Source organism: Camelus dromedarius, chromosome 26 (assembly GCF_036321535.1).
Source record: "Camelus dromedarius isolate mCamDro1 chromosome 26, mCamDro1.pat, whole genome shotgun sequence".
NCBI lineage: Eukaryota > Metazoa > Chordata > Mammalia > Artiodactyla > Camelidae > Camelus > Camelus dromedarius.
The window spans coordinates 16325487-16347092 of record NC_087461.1 but is presented as its reverse complement, the minus strand read 5'-3'; the positions used below and the strand labels follow the sequence as shown (position 1 = coordinate 16347092).

Here is a 21606-nt window from a genome sequence, read left to right as displayed (position 1 = left end):
AATGGAGCTGCTGGACTGTTAATGTGTAAGTTTTTATACAAATATTTACTTTCATTTTTCTTGGGTAAACTAAGAAAATTGGTGATGGAATGACTGGGGTATATGGCAAGTGTACATTGAACTTTTCAGGAAATGCAAACTTTTCCAACATGACTGTGTATACTGTCATTCCCAGTGTTGGTGTATAAGGGTCCCAGTTGCTCCCCATTCTTGCCAACAATTGGCCTGGTCACTCTTTGATTTTAGACATTCTAATCGGTGTTTTGTCATGAGTTTAATTTGCATTTCTGTAATGACAAATGATGATGAACATCTTTTCAAGTGCTTATTTGCCATCCTTATATCTCAGCAAAGTGTTCAGATGTTTTGCTCATTTTTAATTAGATTTTCTTATGATTAAGTTCAAGAGTTATTTATTCTGTATATGTCATTTATCAGATATGTTATCTGCTTTTTCATTCTCTCAAGAATGTCTTTTTAGTATTCTGCCTATTTTTCACACTACTTCTTAACTTATAGATGGCCAAATATAGGAGTATCAGTAAGTGGCTTTTGGCTAATCACATGGTTAAATTTACTCAACAGATCCCTATATAAGCTCCACATGTAATTTTTGTATAGTTCTGTTAATACCCATGAAGTTTTCTAATCATTAACCCAAGCTTGCTTGGAACACGCTTCATAAGATGGAAATTGTTTGCTTTTCCTAAACAGAGAAACCAGATGTCAAAGTATAATTTTTAAAAAGTTAAAAACAACTTATGTAATTACATAGTGATCACTTGTTGGAAGATTTATTTAAGTCAATAATTAAGGGACCAGCAGGCTACAAAAGCTGATTCAAAGGAGCGTACCTCTGAAAAACTTACAAACACATTTTCTGCATGTTACCATCTAACTTTGTAGAGGCTGGGCCCTAACTGACAGGAAGTCAGTTACATCTTCCTCTAGAAAATCAGATGACCTTTCAGTGGACATGGTGGACAGTGTCCTAGTATGACTTTGAAAGGTTTGGTAATCTTTTTGTCTTATTTCTAAGTTTTAGATTAATTTCTTAAAAAAGAAAAAAAAATTCTTCATTTTATTAAAACCCCGGCCTAACAAAGTATGGAATACAAAGGGGGTTAGTTACAAGGAGGGAACCAACCAACCAGAGACAGGTCTTTTTTGGCACCTCTGGAACCCAGAATTACCATCTCAAAACCCAGGATGGTTCAAACTAGGCTGATTACCTAGAGAATCTCCTGCACCCAATAGATGCCGGGAAACCAAACTAGACAACCCTAGTTAGTGGCTTGGTGACTACCCTACACTCTCCCAAATAACTATTGATTGAGAAAGTGGCCAAGTACCAGCATGATAGACTGTTTTGATTCTGGACACTCCTCTAGCTCACGTTAAGTACTGATTCATTCCCCAGAACCTGTGACAACACTACCTTACGTGGTAAGAGGATGTTGAGATGGGGAGATTATCCTGGGTGATTCAGGTAAACCTAAATGTAGTCGCAAGGGCCCTTATCAGAGGGGAAGCACAGGAGGATCAGGATCAAGAGGAGGCGAGGTGAGGACAAAAGCAAAATGTTGGAGCGAGGTGAGGACGGGGCTAGGAGCCCAGGGATGCGGGGAACCTCTGCGGAAGGCAAGGAAACGTTGTCCTCTGAAGTCTCCAGAAGGGATGCAGCCCTACTGGCACCTTGATTTTAGATGACAGTCCTGGAATGAGTATTCGTTGTTTTAAACCACTTAATCTGTGGTGATCAGTTATATCAACAGGAGGAAACTAAAACAGGACCACATTTACTTTCCCCAAATGATCTGAAACCCATGAACTAGAGGCTTTCACTTGGATGAAGCAGTCAATTTGTGGCTCTTATCCACAGAAAAAAACTATTCAGGTATTACATTAACTGAGTGTCATAAATTTGAAAATGTAATTGTTCCCTGCATCTTTAAATTTAATCAATTTTTTCCTTCAGTTTTTTTTTTGTGAGATGCAAATGACACACAGCACTGTATGTTTAAAGTGTACAACACAGTGACATAGATATTGTGAAACAATTTCCACAAAAAGTTTAGTTAACACTCATTATCTCATACAGATACAAAACACACACACACACACACAGTACTTATTTATCTTTAATGCATTTATTTTATATCATATTTTATAAATTACAGTATAGTTGATGTACAGTATTATGTTACAGGTATATAATTAGTAATTCATAATTTTTAAAGGTTATACTCCATTTACAGTTATTATAAAATATTGGCTATATTCCCCATGTTGTGCAATACATTCTTGTAGCTTATTTTATATCTAATATAAACTCAGGCTTTTAATAAGTTTAGGAAAAATGCAAGATGGGGTATAATTTGAGTTAACATTTTTACAGCCCATACTGTTGCTGTGTGATAACACTACCTGATAACACTTCTTTGCCCTGCCTGCTCACTCCTTGACTTCCCAGTGAAGGGCTTAGTGTGGTTCCCTCACCTCCCTCCCTCACCTCTACCACCACCCTACCGGTACACACACAGCCAAGCGGCTGTGGCTTGTGGGGAACAGGGCCCCCCAATGAGCTGGCCTCCCTCCAGGTGCTGTGTTTGCTGAGGCTCTCTTCCAGGACGGCTATGACCTGACCATCGGGACATCAGAGCGAGGCTCAGATGTGGCCTCTGCCCAGGTTCCCAACCTCAGGTGGGTATAGCCAGGGGAGGAGGAATAGAGCAGGGTAGGGACTGGTGGGGGCAAAGCTGTACACACTGGGCCCCTACTGTGTATGAGGGGTTGCTAAGAGCTCTGGGGGCCGCATTCAGTGGGTCTTGATTACAGTCAGTGATTCTCCACTCCTGTGGGTGCCAGGCATGCTCTCGTCATGTTTGGGGGCCTCCAGGGGCTGGAAGCTGGCATGGATGCTGACCCCAACCTGGAGGTGGCTGAACCCAGTGTCCTCTTTGACCTGTGCATCAACACCTGCCCCAGCCAGGGCAGCCGCACCATCCACACAGAGGTGAGCCCGCCCGCCTCCCACCCCAGGCTAGTTCCCGAGGTTCAGCCACCAGCCAGGGGATGGAGCCTCGGGGTCTGTCCAAGGGGGGTTGCAACTCTTGTTGTCCTACCTGTCCCCTACCCTGCCCAGGGGTGCCCTGAGCCTGCCTTCTCTAGAGCGGTCTCCTCACCCCCTCGGCCTCCCACCATGGCAGAATTGCAGCGGGGACGAGTTAAGAGCAAGCTGCGAGTCGAGAATCCTGGGTGCTGGTGCCCGTCCAACTGCTCCCAGGCTGGATGACCCAGGACGACCGCGCCCACCCCTGCTCTGGGCCCGTTTCCTTAGCTGTACGCTTAGTGTTCCCTTCCCCCTGTGTGACCGTGGTGGGCATGGCAGCCCCCCCCCCCCACCGCTGGCCTCACTAGCACCTCTGACCCCCTGGGGGACAGGATGTAGCCGCCTCTGAGAGCCTTCAACCTGGGCCTCCGCTTCTGAGGGCAGCACAGAACGCTGTGCCTGTGGGCACTTTGCTGGGGGAAGGCTTCCGCTGGTCTCAAAGGGTAGTGACTGAATAGGTGGACGGCCTCAGTCTCCCTGTGTCCAAGATCCCTGCAAGGGCTAGGTGCTGCCAGCTGGGAGGTAGATCTGATGACCATCCCCATTTACTGGAGGAGGAGACTGAGAAGCAAAGAGGCAGGGCCCTTCCCTGGCAGGGCTCACAGCTGGCCAGTGACAGGTCTGTAGGATGAATCTGGGCCTGTCTTTAACCTCTTCAGGCCCTGCCAAGGCAGCTACCCCAAGGGGCTGGGTCCTGGGTGGCCAGGCACGCACCAGCCTCCCAGGCCCCAGCCTGTGCTGTGCTTCTCTTCCAGGAAGCCATCCTCATCTCCCTGGCTACCCTGCAGCCTAGCCTCACCCAGGCAGGTGCCCGGCCCAGCTGAAGGTTCATTTGGGCCCAAGAAGGCAAAGGAGCAGCGGTGAAGCCAGAGGTTCCCAGGGGTCACCCGAGACTGATGCAGCCAAGACTTGTCTCCAAATATAAACACCTTTAATTTGACCCAGCCCCAACAACCCCACAGTCCGGCCGGGGCTACCCCTTACTTGCTGCCCACAGTGATGGCCTTAAGGCTGCCGTTCCGTGCGATATTTGGCACAAAGACAGCCCAGAGGCTCACGCAGTGCTCTCGATGGGCACCAGGAAACTCTCCAGCGGGATTGCCTCACACAGGCGCGTTGGGCATCACATAGGAGAGGAGTTCGATCTGCCTGCCTGCTGCCTCCAGGATCAGCACCTTGAAGAAGTGGATGGGCACCGCCACGTGGTTCTTGCCGATCACCGGGTACTTCACAGAGGACTTCCCGTCAGCCTCCGTCCTGGGCAGAAGAGCGGCCCCGTGCAGACATAGACATTTTGGTAGGTGCAGGTCAGGCTGCGGCTGTACTTTTCCAGGTTGTTCCAGGCATTCCGGTTGAGGTGGGGCACCTGGGGCGCGACGTTGCTCAGGTAGAAGGTGTCCATGGCCTTCTGGCTCCAGCGGTGGTTGGCGGTGGCGGCCAGGTGGCCGCGATCGAAGCCGCTGCCGCGGTAGTTGGCGTTCGCGGCGCGGTGGCACGCATGCACCGATTGTCCTCACGGAAGTCGCAGGAGCGGCGGTCGCCGTCGCTGCGGAGCCGCTCGGGCCGCAGCTGCTCGAGCACCCAGAGCGCGCGGCGGGTGCGCGGGTCGTAACGCAGCAGGAACGACTCGCGGCTCTTGATCTGCGGCAGGCCGGGCAGCCCGTACTCGGCCACCTCTCCGGGGCTGCAGCCCGCCGGGGCCCCGGACGCGGCTGGAAGCTCAGCCGCCGCTGCCTCGGGCAGCGCAGGCAGCCGGCTCAGCAGCCCCGGCGCCTCCCGTGCGCCCGCCAGCCCTCGGCGGCTGCGCCCAGCCCCGCGCCCCCGCCAGGGTCAAACCGGCCCGCAGCGTCTGCATGGTCGGGGGTTGTGGCCCAAGCGTGGACAGAGGGCAAATCGCTGTGCGGAAAGAACGCCGCGACCTCCCGCGTCCCTTATTTATCTTACAAATGTAAGTTTGTACCTTGACCCCTTTTTAAGGTCAACTTACAAATCCTAAGTTCATCTTCTAAATAACTGTTAAAATGGACAAAATTACTTACCCATTAATAGTTACTTTCAGGGGAGGGTGTAGCTCAGTGGTAGAGTGCATGCCTAGTATGCATGAGGTCCTGGGTTCAATTCCCAGTACCTCTACTAAATAAATAAATCTAATTACCTCCCTTCATTAAAAAATTTAAAAAAAAATTTTAAAAAACAGTTATTTTCAAGGAGATTATTATTTAGTCCATTATTAAGCATAGTTAATTAAATTGTCTTAAATCATTTACAAATGTATTTAAAATTTAAATATTATAATACTTCAAATCTGACTAAGCCTTCCCAAGTATTTAGATAATTTTAGGAAATCTAGTAAATCTAATATGGATTTAATGTAATAGATCCTCCTTTTATTAAATATTCACTCAGCAAGTTTTCTTACAACTTACTTACATCCAACAATTCTACAATCATCCGTCTATACATTTTAAGTTAGAATCGTAAATTATTATGTTAGAGTCTCTAATATGACAAATCTTAGTATTATTACACATACTCTACATTCTAATTGGCATAGCTTCATCTTAAACCGAACACAAAAGCATTATACTATGGGTTTAATTTCCTTAATCTTCCGTATATATTGATTCTAATCCGTGCCCTCCAAATGGGGTTGATTATTTTATCATTTAATCAAATTAATCACCTTATTTCGGTAGATTGCATGGTATAACTCACAGTCAGGTACTTCTTAACTTGATAGGCATCATCTAATCTACATTGCTTGATTCTGTTCTGAATTACTTTCACATTCCATTCAAATTACAGCTGATCAGATTCTGCCTAACTAGGAAATGAGACCATTTCTGGCCCTGGGCGCCAGTTGCTGAACCAACAGGAGATGAGAAAACAAATACAGCCAGTCAGTTACTGCAGAATTGGTAGAGAGGTGAGATGCAAGCCACAGTATTTAAGAATCTGTTGAGAGTCTCAGATAACTAATTGTCATAAGTTAACAATGACATCTCTTATTTTGAGCCTTCCACAACCAGACCCTTTGCTAACCACTCTATTACATGAACTCATTTTTTTTCTACAACAATTTTATGAAGGTAAATCTATTTATTCCTATTCTGTAGTAAGGAAACTGACTCAGAGAAGGAAAGTGACCTGCCCAAAGTTACAAAGTTATTAAATGGCAGAGCTGGGATTCAAGAGAGATACATGTTGTTCTAAAGCTGATAACTATCAATGGAAAAGGCTCTAGGAACTTTAGCTCTGGCTTCATTTCTCTCCTGTCAGCAGACTAAAGGAGGAGTGAAAGAACCCTGCAGCTGTGCTTTGCCCGAAAGGGATGGTCAGGGGAGGCACAGGCGTAATGGAGTCCTTGGTCTAGCAAAGAGAGTCTGGCTTCAGAACAGAGACCCTGTGCCCAGAGGCGCCTTGAAGAAGGATTTCACATTCTGGGGGGAAATCAGCTATATGCCGGACTGAGCTAAATAAGGGACTCTGAATTCCTCTGCTTAAAAACCAAGCAAAAAGCAAAATTAAACAAAAACAGTGGTTCCTTTTAAAACCCAATCTTTTTTGTTCCTTTTTTCTGCTCCCACTAAGATTTTTTTAGTCCCTTGTACTTTTATAATTTTATATGACTTTCACCCCCAGCAGACTGTTAGCTTCTAGAGAACAGGGAATTTCTTTTTTCTTTCTTTCTTTTTTTTTTGATGTGGCATTTCCCCCTCAGTACCTATCACAATGCTTAGCCCATAGTATGCAAACACTGAGTTTTTGTTAAATGAATGGATACATAAAGTGGAAAAAAATTGGCTTTAAGAGTAGGCAATATAGGTTACAGTGAAAATTCCACTAGTGATCTTAAACAGTATGGAATCTGTCGACTTCAGCTTCTTCTACTGAGAAATGAAGAAACTGAAGTAGATTATCTTTACTGTCCTTTCAGTTAGGAAGTTATCTGAGTACCGGCAATAGGAGGAATTGATGTGGACTTCTGGGATGAGTCACTTGGAGACAGTCAAGTTAGAATATTATGAGAAATATGTGAAAGATTGACTGATTGAGTCTGGTGTGATCAAACCCCAAAGTGCCCCAAATAATTCTTGTTACCCACCTGCCGGCGGAACAGAGGCTGTGCTGTTGCCCTCCTATGGCCAGGAAAGTGTTCTTAGGGGATGTGGTGGGGGCTGGTGCTCTGCAACTGTATGTGGCCACAGCCCTGGAGGCCAGATGGGGCCAAGCAGGTCTGGTGAAGTGTAAGACCTCAGTTTGGTGCATATCTCATCCACAGTGTTTTGTTTGTTTGTTTGTTTAAGTGCTTTTAAAAGTAAGTTACTTTCAACAACTAAAAAAAGTAAGTTACTTTCTTCTCTGTGCTCCAATCTGACATAATGTCATAGAGCAAAATACACACCTACTCCCTTACCCCTGCCTTTTTTTTAGACAGAAAATCTCTTTTTATTTTAAGCTTCAAGGGCCATTAAAGATAAAACATTTTCTATGCCACTAGTGTGTGTCCTCTAGATGGCAGAACAGGATTTCATTTTGCACTGTTGAATTCTCTCGGCTATCTAACTGAAATTTCCTGTTGCAGAAAGTTCTTAGTTATTTGGTCTCTGAAAGACTCAATGTTAAAAAATTTCTTTTTTTCACAGATAACAACTCATCTATCCAAAGTCACAGGAAGGAGAGACCAGGTACATTAGTGGAAAAATCCGAATAATACATTTTTGAAAAATCCAAAACTTCTGATTTTCGCAAGTTGCATGTTATCTTGAATAAACTGCTAATTATGTTGCCAAAATGTAGATCCTCCTCTACCAGCTTTAAGGGATAGTTGAGAGTTGTTGTTAACTGACATTTATTGTTTCTACTTACTGAATGTGACTGGAGTCTTAAAAATTATTCTTTTACTCTCTAGGTTAAAAATACTGTTACATTTGCCTTTTATGTTGCAAATTTGCTTACTGACACATTTTTTTTTTCCCAAAGAAATTTCAAAACTAAACTTTAGAATAGACCTGGCTTAGTTATTAGGAATTTTGGATTAGTCACATCCAAAAGATGGGTTTATATAAGTCCCTTAAGCAATCGCCATTTATAAGTGTTTATGATGTTATCAAATGTCATCTCTGAATACAGTTACCATCGGGGATCTATTTGCTTTCTTCCCTCTCTTAATAACCTATTCCTACCAGGGAATCTATTTTCCATAGCAGACACTCAATAAATACGTATGCATTTAAATAAGCTTAAATATAAGTCGCATTCACAACTTTGATCTGAAACATCCAAGGAAACAGACTTGAAAGTTCAAGTTTAATCTTTCTTTTTAAAAGAATCATTCCCACCCCCCCACCCCCACCAAAAAAGCTTGGATCTCATGTTTGCCAAAATGAGGATCATTCTTTCTCCACTACTATGGGGGTAAAGTAATAAGGACCAATTTTTGGATTTTAGGTTTACCTACATGGAGGTCTGAGATCTATATTATTTGTGTTAGGCAGTAAAGCAATAATTTGTGCTTTCCTGGTTTCTGATAATTTTGCCCAAGACTGACTCTTCTAAGCAACAACAACAAATTAATGTCACCTAGAGTCATGACAGCTGTGGCTTCCAAGAGAGCCTTGCTGAGGGTTCTGGGGCCAAGGACACTATGATGGACGAGCATTTTTCTGCCATGTGAAAGACGAGGGAGGAGAGGGCAGGCACACACACCCATTTTCCTTCTCTGGGTTCTGGCTGCATTATCAGAGGGATTTCAAGTTCATTTCTTCAAAGGAATTCAACAATGTGACACAGGATTAGACTGGCTCCGCTAAGAGATCTTTTCGGGTCCACTCCATTTATAGTTCAGGCCAGATAGTAGCTGGGGAAAATATCTATTATCCATTTTAAGGACCAATCACACTGATTCTCTTCAATTTAGGCAATTATTCATCTCAGCCAGAGACATTTATTTAGGTACGGGGTTCACAGAAGGAAAAAACCATCCTTGCCCCACTGAAGTTTCCTTTTAGATTTGAGTTCCTCTAAAATTACTCTATCGAAGGGCTCTTCAGTGTCCACGTACTCCAACTACATGTCAGCAGTTATTAAGGGGCTGTGGATACAGCAGTGACTGAAAAAGACAAAGTTCTTGCTTACATAAAGCTTCCATTTTAGGGAGAAGAATAAATGAATAAATATATAGTGTAATGTCAGTGACACATGCTATAAAGAAAACAGAAGGTAATAGGAAGTGAGAGGCAGGTCAGGGAAGGTCTCTCTGGGCACTGGGAGCTCTTTAAGTTTGGCTTTGGTTCCTATATCCCATTCACATGTCCCCATCCTGTTTTTTGTGTATGTGTGTGTGTGTATTTAACTATCTTGAGTACTTTTTTTACACTCTGGCCCCAAAAGATGCCCATCTTATATTTTCCCTGCCCCACAATTAGAGAATCAGCTAGCAAAAATATGTATACGTGTCTGTGTACATGTGCATGTACATATATTTTCATGCACATACACACACAGAGCAACGTCTATTTCCACGTCTCTTCTCATGTGTGTATATGTATTAAAGATCAAGAGTTGACATCAATAACTCCTATTCCAATTCAACATCTGAGTTCTTTATGGCTTTCCAAATTTCTGTCTCTGTAAATCCCTTGTCTGATAGTGAGAAAACTGACTTCCATGAATGCCAAAATTGACTTGTTTGCTCCACCCCCTCTACAATACCAATCTCCTGACCCCACTGCATCACGCAGCCGACGACTTCTGCGCCTCTTCCCTCCAAGGCCTCAGCGCTGCTGACTCCTTACTGGAAAGGGAAAGGAGGAGAGGGGCAGCTTGTTATTCTGAGAGCCATGTTTCAACAGAAGGGACTCCAGGCAGACCCACACGGCTATTGTGGGATTTAGTCTTGGGGACTTAAAACCAACGCAGACAATGTGTCTTTCCTAGGAAGGCTCTGAGGCAAATGTTAATTACAGTTTATATCTTAAGCCTCAAGTTTTCGCCTGTCAACCTGCCCTAAGACACTTTCACTTGCCAAGGCAGGTGCTGCTTCAGCGATATTGGGAAGTCTCCTTTGAAACAAAATATAATTCTCACTTGACTAAAGGCTCCTGAAGTCACTTCAGTGTGGGTAGAAGAATACCTTTCATCCCAGGCAGCATCCAAAATAGACACAACCTGCCCCACACTGACCTCTTTTTTTGTTTCACCAACTAGGCCCGATCTGCACTTTGACATCCCGATTAGGACCAGCTCTGCCATCCTTTTGTTATGCCTTCTCAGCTGCTCCCATCAGCTTGTTATGTCTTCTTAGCTGCAAGTGGCATTCTCTCCCTCCTCCTAGGAGTCCTGTTGGCCTTGACCATGAGAACAGCCCCTGTTGAGCCAGGCCTGACTTTCCTGCCTGGATGCTCTTCTCTGTCACCAAACCCACACCAGCCCTGTCTCTGAAGGGTGGGGCCTGGGACAGTCTACAATCACAAATGTGATTTAAAAGTCAAAAGTGAGCTTAGATGCATATATCTGGAAAAAAATGTAATTCAAAAAGACACTTGCACCCCAATGTTCATAGCAGCACTATTTACAATAGCCAAGACATGGAAATAACCGAAATGCCCACTGACAGATGACTGGATAAAGAAGATGAGGTGTATATCTACAATGGAATACTACTCAGCCATAAAAAAGAATAAATTAATGCCATTTGCAACAACAAGATGGATTGACTTGGCGATAGTCATTCTAAGTGAAATAAGCCAGAAAGAGAAAGAAAAATACCATATGATATCACTCATATGTGGAATCTGAAGGAAAAAAAAAAGACACAAATGAACTTATCTACAAAACAGAAACAGACTCACAGACATAGAGAACAAACTTACAGTTACCAGGGGTGAAAGGGGGTGGGAAGGGATAAATTGGAAATTTGAACATTGCCCCTCTTGGGGAGTGATGGAAATGTTAGCTATCTTGATTGTGGTGGTGGTTTCATGGGGGTATATATACATCTGCCAAAATTCATCGAAGTGTGCATCTGAAACATGCGCAGTTTACTGTGCAGGAATCATACCACAATGAAAATGTTTTAAAAAAATTTAAAGAAGAATAAAGTTGAACATGATTTTAGAAAAAAGAAAAAAGTCAGCCTAGATGAAACAGCCATGGAAGTCTGTTCTCAAGAAAATCAGATCCTGGAGTCAGCAAATGAGCATTTTTGTTTGAGTCCGTTTCACTTGAACTAATTAAGTTTTCCTTGGCTCACCACCCTTTGTTGAATTTTCTTAAGCTCTTCATGACTAATTGAAAACACAAACTTGTGCACTCTCTTCATCCATTACTTAATAGACCAGCATGTCAGCAAATAACTTATTAGCAGGGAGCTGGTGAAACATAGGGATGACTGACAATTGCTCAATGTTTAGAAAAAAAAAACACATCACCAAATAGAGCATGTTGGGAAATAAGTACAGAGACTCGAAAGCCTTCACCTGCAATTCCAGGTCTTCACACACAGGAGATTAATATAAAAACGTGGACTGGGCGGGGGGAATCAGGACATTCGTTTTGTGTGGTATTTTCTAAGCACTGGAAAAGCCACCATTTCCCCATATTTTGACTTTTTAAATATGTCATCAGAGACAGAAATTAAATTTTTAAATTTGGGCCTGTCAAATCTGAATGATGAAAATAGCTGGCAAATTAGCTTAAAAATGTACAGTGCTGTTTGGCATTGTAAAGTTGAGATTTTACAAAGGGGATATGTGGAAAGGACTGGGTAAGGGGAAGTTACAAAAATAGCCCTTTTACATAGTATTTGCACATAACACACAAACGCACACACCTATCCTTCCTTATGCTTTAAATCACCTCTAGATTATTTATGATACCTAATACAATGTAAAGACTATGTAAATAGTTGCAGATACGATGCAAATGATATGTAAATAGTTGCCAGCATGGGGGAAATTCAAGTTTTGCTTTTTGGAACTTTCTGGAAATTTTATGTTGTTGTTATATTTTTGATCCAAGATGAGTTGTATCTGCAGATGCAGAAGCCAAGGATACAGAGGCTGGTTATATACTCCTAGGAACATAGACTTAGTTAAATGGCTATATCAGAATTTGCCTGGGGATCTGCTTTATTATGTAGGAAAAAAACTCACAAAGCCGGTGCTGATGAGAGAAAAAAAAAAGATAGCACTTTTAGGGAAGATTGAACTTTAGGGGTGAAAAAGCTGGCATATTTGTCGCGTGGCTGATTCTCCTCTAGCTGGCTCAAATACTGAGCATCACTGTGTGTGGAAATGGCCATGACAGGGGTAACTTTCCTTGTGGGACATGAGGAGGGCTTTACAGGTAGGATCTATACACAGCCAGGGGACCCCTCTCCATCACTGTGCTTCTAGAACATTCAGTGATATCAGAAGTCTCTCCCATGAAAAGGACATTTATATGTCTGCATCATAATTTGTGTTTCTGGATGCTCCTGTTATCAGGACAGAGGAATACCTTAAACATGGAGAACTATCAAAATTGTAGATTACTGACTTCCCTGCCAGCAGTGAGAAAAAAACACCCACTAAAGTAGAATGGGGGTGCACTGGGCAGTACACAATTATCAAAAAGATGGGACTCACTCTGCTGAAACTGGAAGGATGGACAATAAAATATACTAAATATTTTAGAAAAAGAGCCAACTGTGGGCTCGCAGCCATGACGTGTGCTCTGAGACATGACGCAGGCTCAGGTAGATGACGCAGGCTCAGGTAGATGACGCAGGCTTGCGGACATTTTTCAGGCTTGTGGACATGACGTGGGCTCTGGGACTTGATGCCAGCTTGGAGACATGACACGGGCTTGGGGAGATGACGTAGGCTTGGGAAGATGATGTTGGGTTGAGGAGATGTGGGCTTGGGTAGATGATGTGTGCCTGGAGACATGATGTGGCCTCGGGGACATAATGTGGGCTTGGAGAGATGTGGGATGGGGAGATGATGCGGGCTTGGGGAGGTGATGAGGGCTTGGGGAGGTGATGTGGGCTTGGGGAGATGCGGGCTCGGGGAGATGAATCAGGCTCAGGCACATAATGTGGGTTAGGAAGATGTGGGCTCCGGGAGATAAAGCAGGTCGGGGAGTTGTGGGCTCAGACAGATGTCTCAGACCAGGGGAGATGACGCGGTCTCGGGAAGACGACGTGGGCTTGCGGACAAGATGTGGGCTTGGGGACATAACGTGGGCTTGGGGAGACGTGGGCTTGCGGAGATGATGTGGGCTCGGGGAGATAATGTGGACTCAGGGACATGCCGTGGGATTTGGGAGATGACATTTGCTTTCGGAGATGACGTATTCTTGGAGAGATAATGGGGACTTTGGAGATTATGTGTTCTTGTGGAGATGATGTGTGCTTGGGAGATGATGCCAGCTCGGGGAGATAATGAAGGCTCAGGAAGATGTCATGGGCTCAGGGAGATGATGTGGGCTCTGCGAGATGACACAGGCCTGCACAGATGAAGTGGCCTCCAGATATGATGCTGGCTCAGGGAGATGACATGGGCTCGGGGAGACAACAGGAGCTTGCAGAAATGATGTAGGCTTTGGGAGATGACATGGGCTTGGGGAGATGATGCGGGCTTGGGGAGATGATGCTGGATTGGGGAGATGTGGGCTCAGGGTTGAAAGAATCACAAGTACCAAGGGGTTGAGGTGGACATTCTTGATATTGTCCAGGGAAGCAATGAAGCAGTTGTGTTAGGGGAGAACAAATGGGGTTGGGAGTGGCGTAAGACGAGTTAAGAAGGGTAGTGGTGGTGCAGATGGTGTAGGACTTGCAAGCCAAGATCGACCAAAAACACTGACATTTTACAGCTGTAATTGTAGGAGCTAGTAACTCTCCTGAACATAGTGCTACGAAAAGTTATACATAAAATTTTGTGTTACCTTTTTCCCATGCTGAAATCTACTTAATTATTATAATTGTTAATGTATGTAAAAATAAAACATAGAAAAAAATCCCAAGAGATTTATAGAGGAAATATATATTCAACTATACCGTTGAAGGTAAGGTTCAGTTCTGAAATTCTTAACAGGGTATCTTGTCTGCTTCTCTAGTGAAGGAAAGAAAAGTATTTTCTGGATCTTCACGTTTCAAATTGCTTGACAACAATCCTACTGGAATACAATAAATCTCTCTCAGAAATAAACAGGATGGGGGCTTCTGATCGAGACAGCTGCCCCCCAGGTGCTCCTGACCATCTGAGTACATTATGGTCCCAAGTGACTATAAGGTGTGGTCTCCCTCTCCAGGTGTTGTGTGAGTCCAGCAGGCATTTGTTCTTTGCTTTTACTGGGTTCTCTCAGGGTAACTGGGCAAAATCACTTGAAAGTATTTGTTTATTTTGAGCCATGAACATAAAATGCAAGGGTACAGTTCGTTAAAGAAAAAAAAAAAAGTGTTTATTTAGGCCATCCACTAGGATCATAATAAATAATGCAATATACTGGTGTAATAACAGATGTTCTCATGCATTTATCACATTTATAAATATACAAGAAAGCTGGCTTACAGGGCTGTTGGGACAAATTTGGAAAAGTGTATTTGGCAATACAGTAAAAGTTAACAGTGTTAAGACTATCAAACGGATTCTCTTTCCTATCACTTTTTTAAAATACATCCTCTAAATATCTGTGAATAAATGGTAATGTTCCCTTATTGTTTCTAATTTTTATAAACATGCCAGAGCTAGGCCAGTTGTCAAAGATCCAGGCTGATGATTTGTTACCAATATTTCTAATGGAAACCAGATTTTAGAAAAGAAATAACAAAGAAAAAGTCTGCATTTCAGCGTGGAGGCTAATATTGCATGCCAGAATCATTTAAACAATAGACTGTGCCTGAATGAAATAAAACCCCAAAGTAGTTTATAAATAGTAACTTTGATACTCAATATAAAAATGCTATAGTAATATAATGTTTGTAACTTGATAAATGACAATTATTTGACTGCAACAGTGATGAACATTGATTACAGCTTAGTTTTGCTAATAAATTTCACATAGAATTTAAATAGGCTAACCTTTGACATAAAGCTTTAAAACAAATAATTTAAACATATCTTAAACACTGAAAACGTGTTTTTTTAATTGTTATTTACAGTTAGTCAGTGATACCAGTGTATAACTTAATTGAGCCAATCGCCAGTCTTACATCCCTCTTTCAACATCTGCTATTACAATCTTCCTTATAAATACTCAGGCAAATCAGTTTAGTGAAGGAGAGCGGTCTGTGGTCCAGAGTAATTCGATGTATGGCCATTTGGTTTGGAGACAGCGTTTAATAGGTGTGTCATCTGTTTGTAGCATGGAATCTTCAAAACCCATAATAACTGCAGTTCCTTCCACATACATTACCTGTTGAACAAAATAAAGCCACCAAGGTCAGTCAGTATTCTCAGCACAGCCTTAGGAAAGATACAGAACGTTCACAGGCTGCCAAAGAAGGCACTGTGTGTCATTTCACATGGAGCTTTAGATCTAATTTTATTTTGATAGAAATTATAAGCAAGAATATCTGCTTAATGATTAGTGTGAAAATAAACCTGGAAACAGGATGGTGAAACAGTTTTAACTACTAGCTGACCAGCTGATTTTTAGATTTTAAGATCATGATTAAAAAAGCAAACAAACAAAAACTTAGTATGTGAATCCCATAGAAGATACTGTTTCTGATAAAAGAAAAATCATTCTCCAAATAATACATACCACTTGGAATAAATTTTAAATTTTATTTATATAACATTTATGTAGTTCCTACTGCTCTAATATTGAGGCACTCAGCCAGTCATGCTGCCTCATGAGATAAAAAAGCTGTAACAGAAACAGACATATATATATCCTGAGAAGGACTTTATTTTCTACTTTCAACTTAGGTGTTGAATTTTCAGAGCTGGAAGCAAATTGGATGTTTGTCAACGAAATTTTCTCTTATTGTATTAGAATGTACTTTGCTCTGCAGGAAAAATCATACAGAAAAAGAATTAAAGGATATAAGGACAGAAACAAAAATCAAAGAGTAGAAAAAGGCTGACAGATGAAACCATCTGGGTAACTTTGTATGCAGCAGCAATGATCATTTAAAAGATACACTAGCAGTTAGATAACCAGAAAAAAGGCTTATTTTGATTTCTTTAATTTATAATAAAAACTTTTAGAAGTTATCTATGAAGTAACATACAAACTAAAACCCCAAGTCATGATAAGTGCTCACTGTATACATTAAAGCAGTCAAGCAGTAATTTCCTTTTGTACCAAGAGAAATTCTAATTGAGTAATTTAAAAAGAAGAGCTACAGACTGCCTTCATCCAAAGGATGTATAATGATTTTTACACACTCAGTGACTGATACACATGATTGTAATTATGTTTTTCTAAGATAAAAGCTATAAAGTATTTGATCAAGGAGCCGAAAGAAGAAACTTTATTAGCTGTAATTTGGAGTCTCCTTAAAAACATACTAAATATAGGAATAGAGTATTTTCTATTACTAGGGGAGGTAATTTGGTTTCATAAACGACTCCTTTTTTAGGAAACTCTGAAGACATAATTTACTGTGAAATACTTTATTTTTTTTTTGCCTCTTTATTTTGCTTAATACATTAGTTTCTTTCTAGTTTTGATGGAATCAATTTACTTTTAAAACTACAAGTCATGCTTTTCAACTCTCCAAAGCAAACTTCTCTGAGAAATTGTCCACGAAGAACATAACTCAAGTAATCACAATTCAAGTAAGACAGGACCTCTTTTGCACAAAGAACGTCGTTTGTCCATGGTGTTAGAACAGGCTGGCTTGGGTGGAAGGCCATTGACCCTCCTACCTCTGGCTTCAGCCGTGCCGCCTGGTGGACCACGGTCCCTCCCACAAGGCCAGCTCTTGCGTTTTGTCCGTTTCCTCAGATATTTTTAATAGTCCCTTACTGTGCAGTCTACTGTGCTCCTAGCTCCTGAGCAGCTTTATAACATCAGACTTCTGCACCTCAATGGCATCCATGCTTTGGTTTATTGTTCTTGCACACTACTGTCACGTCAGTAGTTCATCTTTGGCTTCTGATCTTTTTTGTTAGTATGTCAGACGCTTGTCATGGGCATGACTTGAAGACTTACTATACACAGGCAACATGGTCAAGCAGACCAAAGACAGGACTGGGAACCAGGAACTCCGTTCCAATCCCTGCTCTGCCAGTGACCTGCTGTGTGACCCTGGGTGAGTCACTTACTCTCCCTGTCTCAGATGCTTCATCTGTAAAATACGGATAATATGTGGTTCACCTACCTTGCAGGGATTGTGTAGGCAAGTAACTAATTAGTGACTATAAAGGACTTTCTATTACAAAGCTATGTAAAACTTCAAAGTCTAGATGAAGCACTCATTTACACATATTAGGACAGAGCATACAAGTTTTCTTATTATTTATATTTTTTGCTATAAATATCAATAAATTATTTTCCTACGAAAAGATCTTTGTACCTAATTTAATAAAAGTTCTAATTCATGTTATGAATATAGAAGTAAATTTTAGTTGCAGGCTCAGGTTCTCTCTAAAATTATGTATCTAATGTACATTATGATCTATTCTCTGGAGCCATCCTCAATTTAGATACTTACAAAACCAGCATGGGTATTTCACATTAAAAAGGCATATAAGGCCTTATTCCTTCTAACATTAGCTATATCTACTTGACTGGCACTGGGATAAATGCAAACATAGTAGGCAGATCTTACGTGTAGACAAAGCTCACTAATCAAAGCTGGTGAACTGGTGAGGCCAAACTTTTGACTTAAACCAGGTGAGTCCACCTGGAAGTGAAGCACTGAGGTGCCTCTGTCAGTGACTCAGGAGGGAATGCAGCAAAGCACAGTGGGTGAGCCGCAGGCTCGGAGGGAGACGTCCTTGGGTTCAGGCCCAGCTCTGCCATTTCCTGGCTGCCTGACACTGGGAAGTTGCTTCTCTCTCTGTGCCTCAGTTTCCCCCACTGTAAGACGGGGGTATACAGGCAATACTTACTTCTTGGGGTGGTGTGAAACTTCAGATCAAAAAAGTGCTTAAGACACTTCCAAGTAAATGCTCACTATCCATTATGGTATTAATTTAAACCCTTTAAAAATATTTTTCTAAATCAAAAATCTCACTATCCCCTTCTCCATTTAAATGGATCAGTAACTCTCAGTGGACTAACCTTGATTTAGTAATAGCTACACACTCAAGGGTAACAACACGTGTATAGATACAGTTATCTGTCACAGTGAAACTGCGGCTCCAAAATTCCAATAAAGACCCACTAAGTCCAGTTCTAAAATATGCTGTGATGGTAAAGAGACTCGTTCCTTAGGTAGCAATTTTTTGGGCATCTAACATTGTTATATATTATTCTACCCACGCAGGTGAAGACAAATTAACATGTGAGTTTCATACCTTTTCGTTGTAATTTGATTGCTTCAATCCATTGTAGTGGTAGACAGTAAAAGACTCTGGACCACTGGAACCCTATTATAAATAAAGTACAATTAAAACTTTTAAATCTTTGTATCAGGCAATTTCTAATTAGTGACTGAAAATAAAACGGAAGTTTCTTAAATCCGTATCCTTAAAGGAATCATTTGATGGAGCAAGAAACTTACACTTATTTGGTTAAATACCATAAAGCCTGAAAGCTGAAATAGTTGTTTCTGGAAACGAGAGCAGAAACTGGGCAAGTGGTGATTTTTTTTTTTTTTTAATTATAAGCTCTTCTAAAGTAGAATTTAATTTCTAAATATGTGCATCCATTAATGTAATTTTTTTAAAAAGGGCAAGTTTCTAAAATACAGAAATATTCCCTATAATGTATCTCTGCTTTTTTTCTGTTGTAAATAACGTGTTCCTCTCAATAAATCCAGAAGAGCAGTAATACCACCGTCACTAAGATTACAAACACACATGCACCAATACTTCCACTTTGGTCCACACTACAGAATTAGGGGTTTCTACCCCCCAAAATACCTTTCAAATCTTGTCAACTTTAATAGTGAAAAGAGCACTGAAACAGACACCTGTGCTTTCAGTGCTTAGAGAATTAAGTAACTTTCAATGGAGGAAGGAAATGGAATAAATCACTATTATACTAACTTCCAGAGAAACTGATCATGTCAGCCCCACTGTTCTAACTTCGGTTCTCGGTTAGCTAAAGTTCACATTCACCTCTCGTGAACTTGTATTCAAGGCCATTAAGCAGTCAGGTCCCCCACTGCAGGTGCCTGGCCCCCAGCGACTCCCCTCAGGCCCTGTGGCTGAGTCTCCATGTGCCCATCCCCCTGAAGGGTCTTCCTGGTCATACTCGAATGACAAAAGTTGGGCCAGCATCCCCATTTGGAATTTTTTCCAACTGGAACTAAGAGAAAAGAGCTGCTGGCAACTGTGGCATCAGCTTCCCAGAGAAAGAGGGGCTGAGAGAAGTAGCTAATTTACAGATAGAAGGGATTGGGTGAGGGTGCAGGTGGAGAGACAGCCCCAGTCCTGGAGGCTCCTGGTGCCACCTTCAGGGAGCTGCACTTCCACCCTTCAGCTGCTCTGAGCTTACTCCTTCCAATTCCCATCTTTTCCCTCTCAAGGAAGTCAGTCCAGGCTGGGATTTGCAGCCAAGAATCCTAAAACACAAGACCGTTTAACACACCCTTCCAGTCTTATCTCTAACCGCTTACCCGTCTGAAGTCTCTGATAGATACAAGTGTATTACTCATCTCTTCATGAAAAGACCTTTTGCTGTTGGCTCTTTGCACGTTTGTGATTTTTTAAAACTCCTTTTTCGAGCTCTGGTTCAAATCTTACTTTGTAAAGTTCTCCTTAAACACACTAGTTGGGTTCTTTATTACTTTGGGAACTTTGTAACAACATCTCAATAATTAATTTGTGAATCATATACTACTTTGTATTATCTCTTCAGTTGTTATTCTGAAAGACTGTTTAACATCTTTAACTGTTTTTAACTTTTCATGACTTGTATTCCCAGCTAAAATCTAAGCTCTCTTAAAATTTTTTGTATCCCACCCAAAATGCTTCACAAAAGAACAGAAAAATCAAGTCACTTTAATTGTATACAGAAGTCAGTGCAATTAGTTACTGAGATAAATACTCTGGCTATTGATTTTCAGGGTTAATGTACTTTAACTTACAAAATAAATATTTTACTGTAATCAATTTATATCTCCAGTACTAGTCACTAACAGCTGGAACAAAATAAGTATCAACCAAAGGCAGTGTAATGTGGTGGTTAGGTAACCTACGCTGGATCCTGGTTCAGCCATGTGCTAGCTGAATGACTGTCGTCCTAAATTCTCTAGTCCTCGGTTTCCTCATTGGCAAAATGGGGGGAAAAATAATACCTAACTGGTAAGGCCCGTAGTGCCTGGTGCACTGAACGTGCTTAATAAATGGTAGCTGCTCCTGCTATTCTTATTATAAGCAAATTGCCTTGAAATACTTTATCAGTATTCCCACTTCTGTTTCCCCCCGAATCTGCATCTACCTCATGGCAGAGAAATGCTGCCGTGTAGCACCTACATTAAGCGTTTGTAAAGATTACTAAAGTAGATAAATACTTTCCTGGCTGTCCTGACCGCATTTTTGCAACTTTACCTCATTGATTACTGGCTGATTAAATGTTTACTGAGTGTCACTATACTGACCTGTCAGGTACACAACAATACATGAACAATGGCCAAAACGAGTGATAAAGTCAGTTCACGTTTGACTATGGAGAAGGAGGACATTGGTGCTGTGGGCTGTGATCGGAAAAGATCTGTGACACAGGGAGGTCTGAGCTCGCACTGGACGTGAACAGATGGGAATGTGACAGGTCTTCCTCTGAAGCAGCGGGCCTCAAACTTTGGTACCATCCGATGCCCCCGGGGGGCTGGTATGTACAGACTTTGGGCTCTACTCCCAGAGCTTCTGAACTAGGGCTGCGGAGTCACCTGAGAATTTGCATTTCTAATAAGCTCTTGGAGACCACATTTGGAGAACCCACTGCTCTAAAGGGAACCAAGAGCAAGCTCAGATGCAGAGTCTGTTTAGATGAAGGGGAGGAAAAAAACAAACAGTAAGAGATGAACTTGGAGAGAATAAACAGAATAACCAAATAAGAACAGTCTGTTATCTGAGAAGGGGACTAGAATTCCCTTTAATTACCTCAAGGAATATTACAATGAAAAAATTAATTTCTTGAACTAATAAGTTCATAGAATAATTATAAGCAACATCATAGAATTAACTAAATGTAAGATAAATATACATATATATTTCCAAAAGAGTTGGTAACTATCTCACTTTGTTTACATTTCCCAAGAACTTTTCAAAATATCCCCCAAAAGTTTGTATCACTAAATTAAAAATGATAGCATTACATGTAATGCTATATAATTTATTAAACATGAATTAAGATATCTAAAACACAGTACTAGATTCCAAAAAAGA

The 21606-nt window shown here is 41.7% G+C and overlaps 1 protein-coding gene, 1 non-coding gene and 1 pseudogene across 3 annotated transcripts in view; 1 reads left to right on the top strand and 2 right to left on the bottom strand.

Moving 5' to 3' along the window:
• Positions 1-4047: 4047 nt before the first annotated feature.
• Positions 4048-4967, bottom strand: LOC105105200 (endonuclease G, mitochondrial-like; annotated as a pseudogene).
• Positions 4968-5172: 205 nt separating this feature from the next.
• On the top strand, positions 5173-5245 carry TRNAT-AGU (transfer RNA threonine (anticodon AGU)). The gene has a single exon. It is a non-coding gene; the product is annotated as a tRNA-Thr (tRNA).
• Positions 5246-14534: 9289 nt separating this feature from the next.
• Positions 14535-21606, bottom strand: part of MINDY3 (MINDY lysine 48 deubiquitinase 3) — an 85541-nt gene continuing 78469 nt past the window's right edge. For both annotated transcript variants that reach the window (XM_064479417.1, XM_064479418.1), the window contains 2 exons: positions 18571-18642; positions 14535-15511 (listed from right to left, as the gene is read on the bottom strand). In XM_064479417.1, coding sequence (XP_064335487.1) covers positions 15362-15511; positions 18571-18642 — 222 coding nt within the window. In that variant the 3' untranslated portion in view covers positions 14535-15361. The remainder of the gene's footprint in view (positions 15512-18570; positions 18643-21606) is intronic.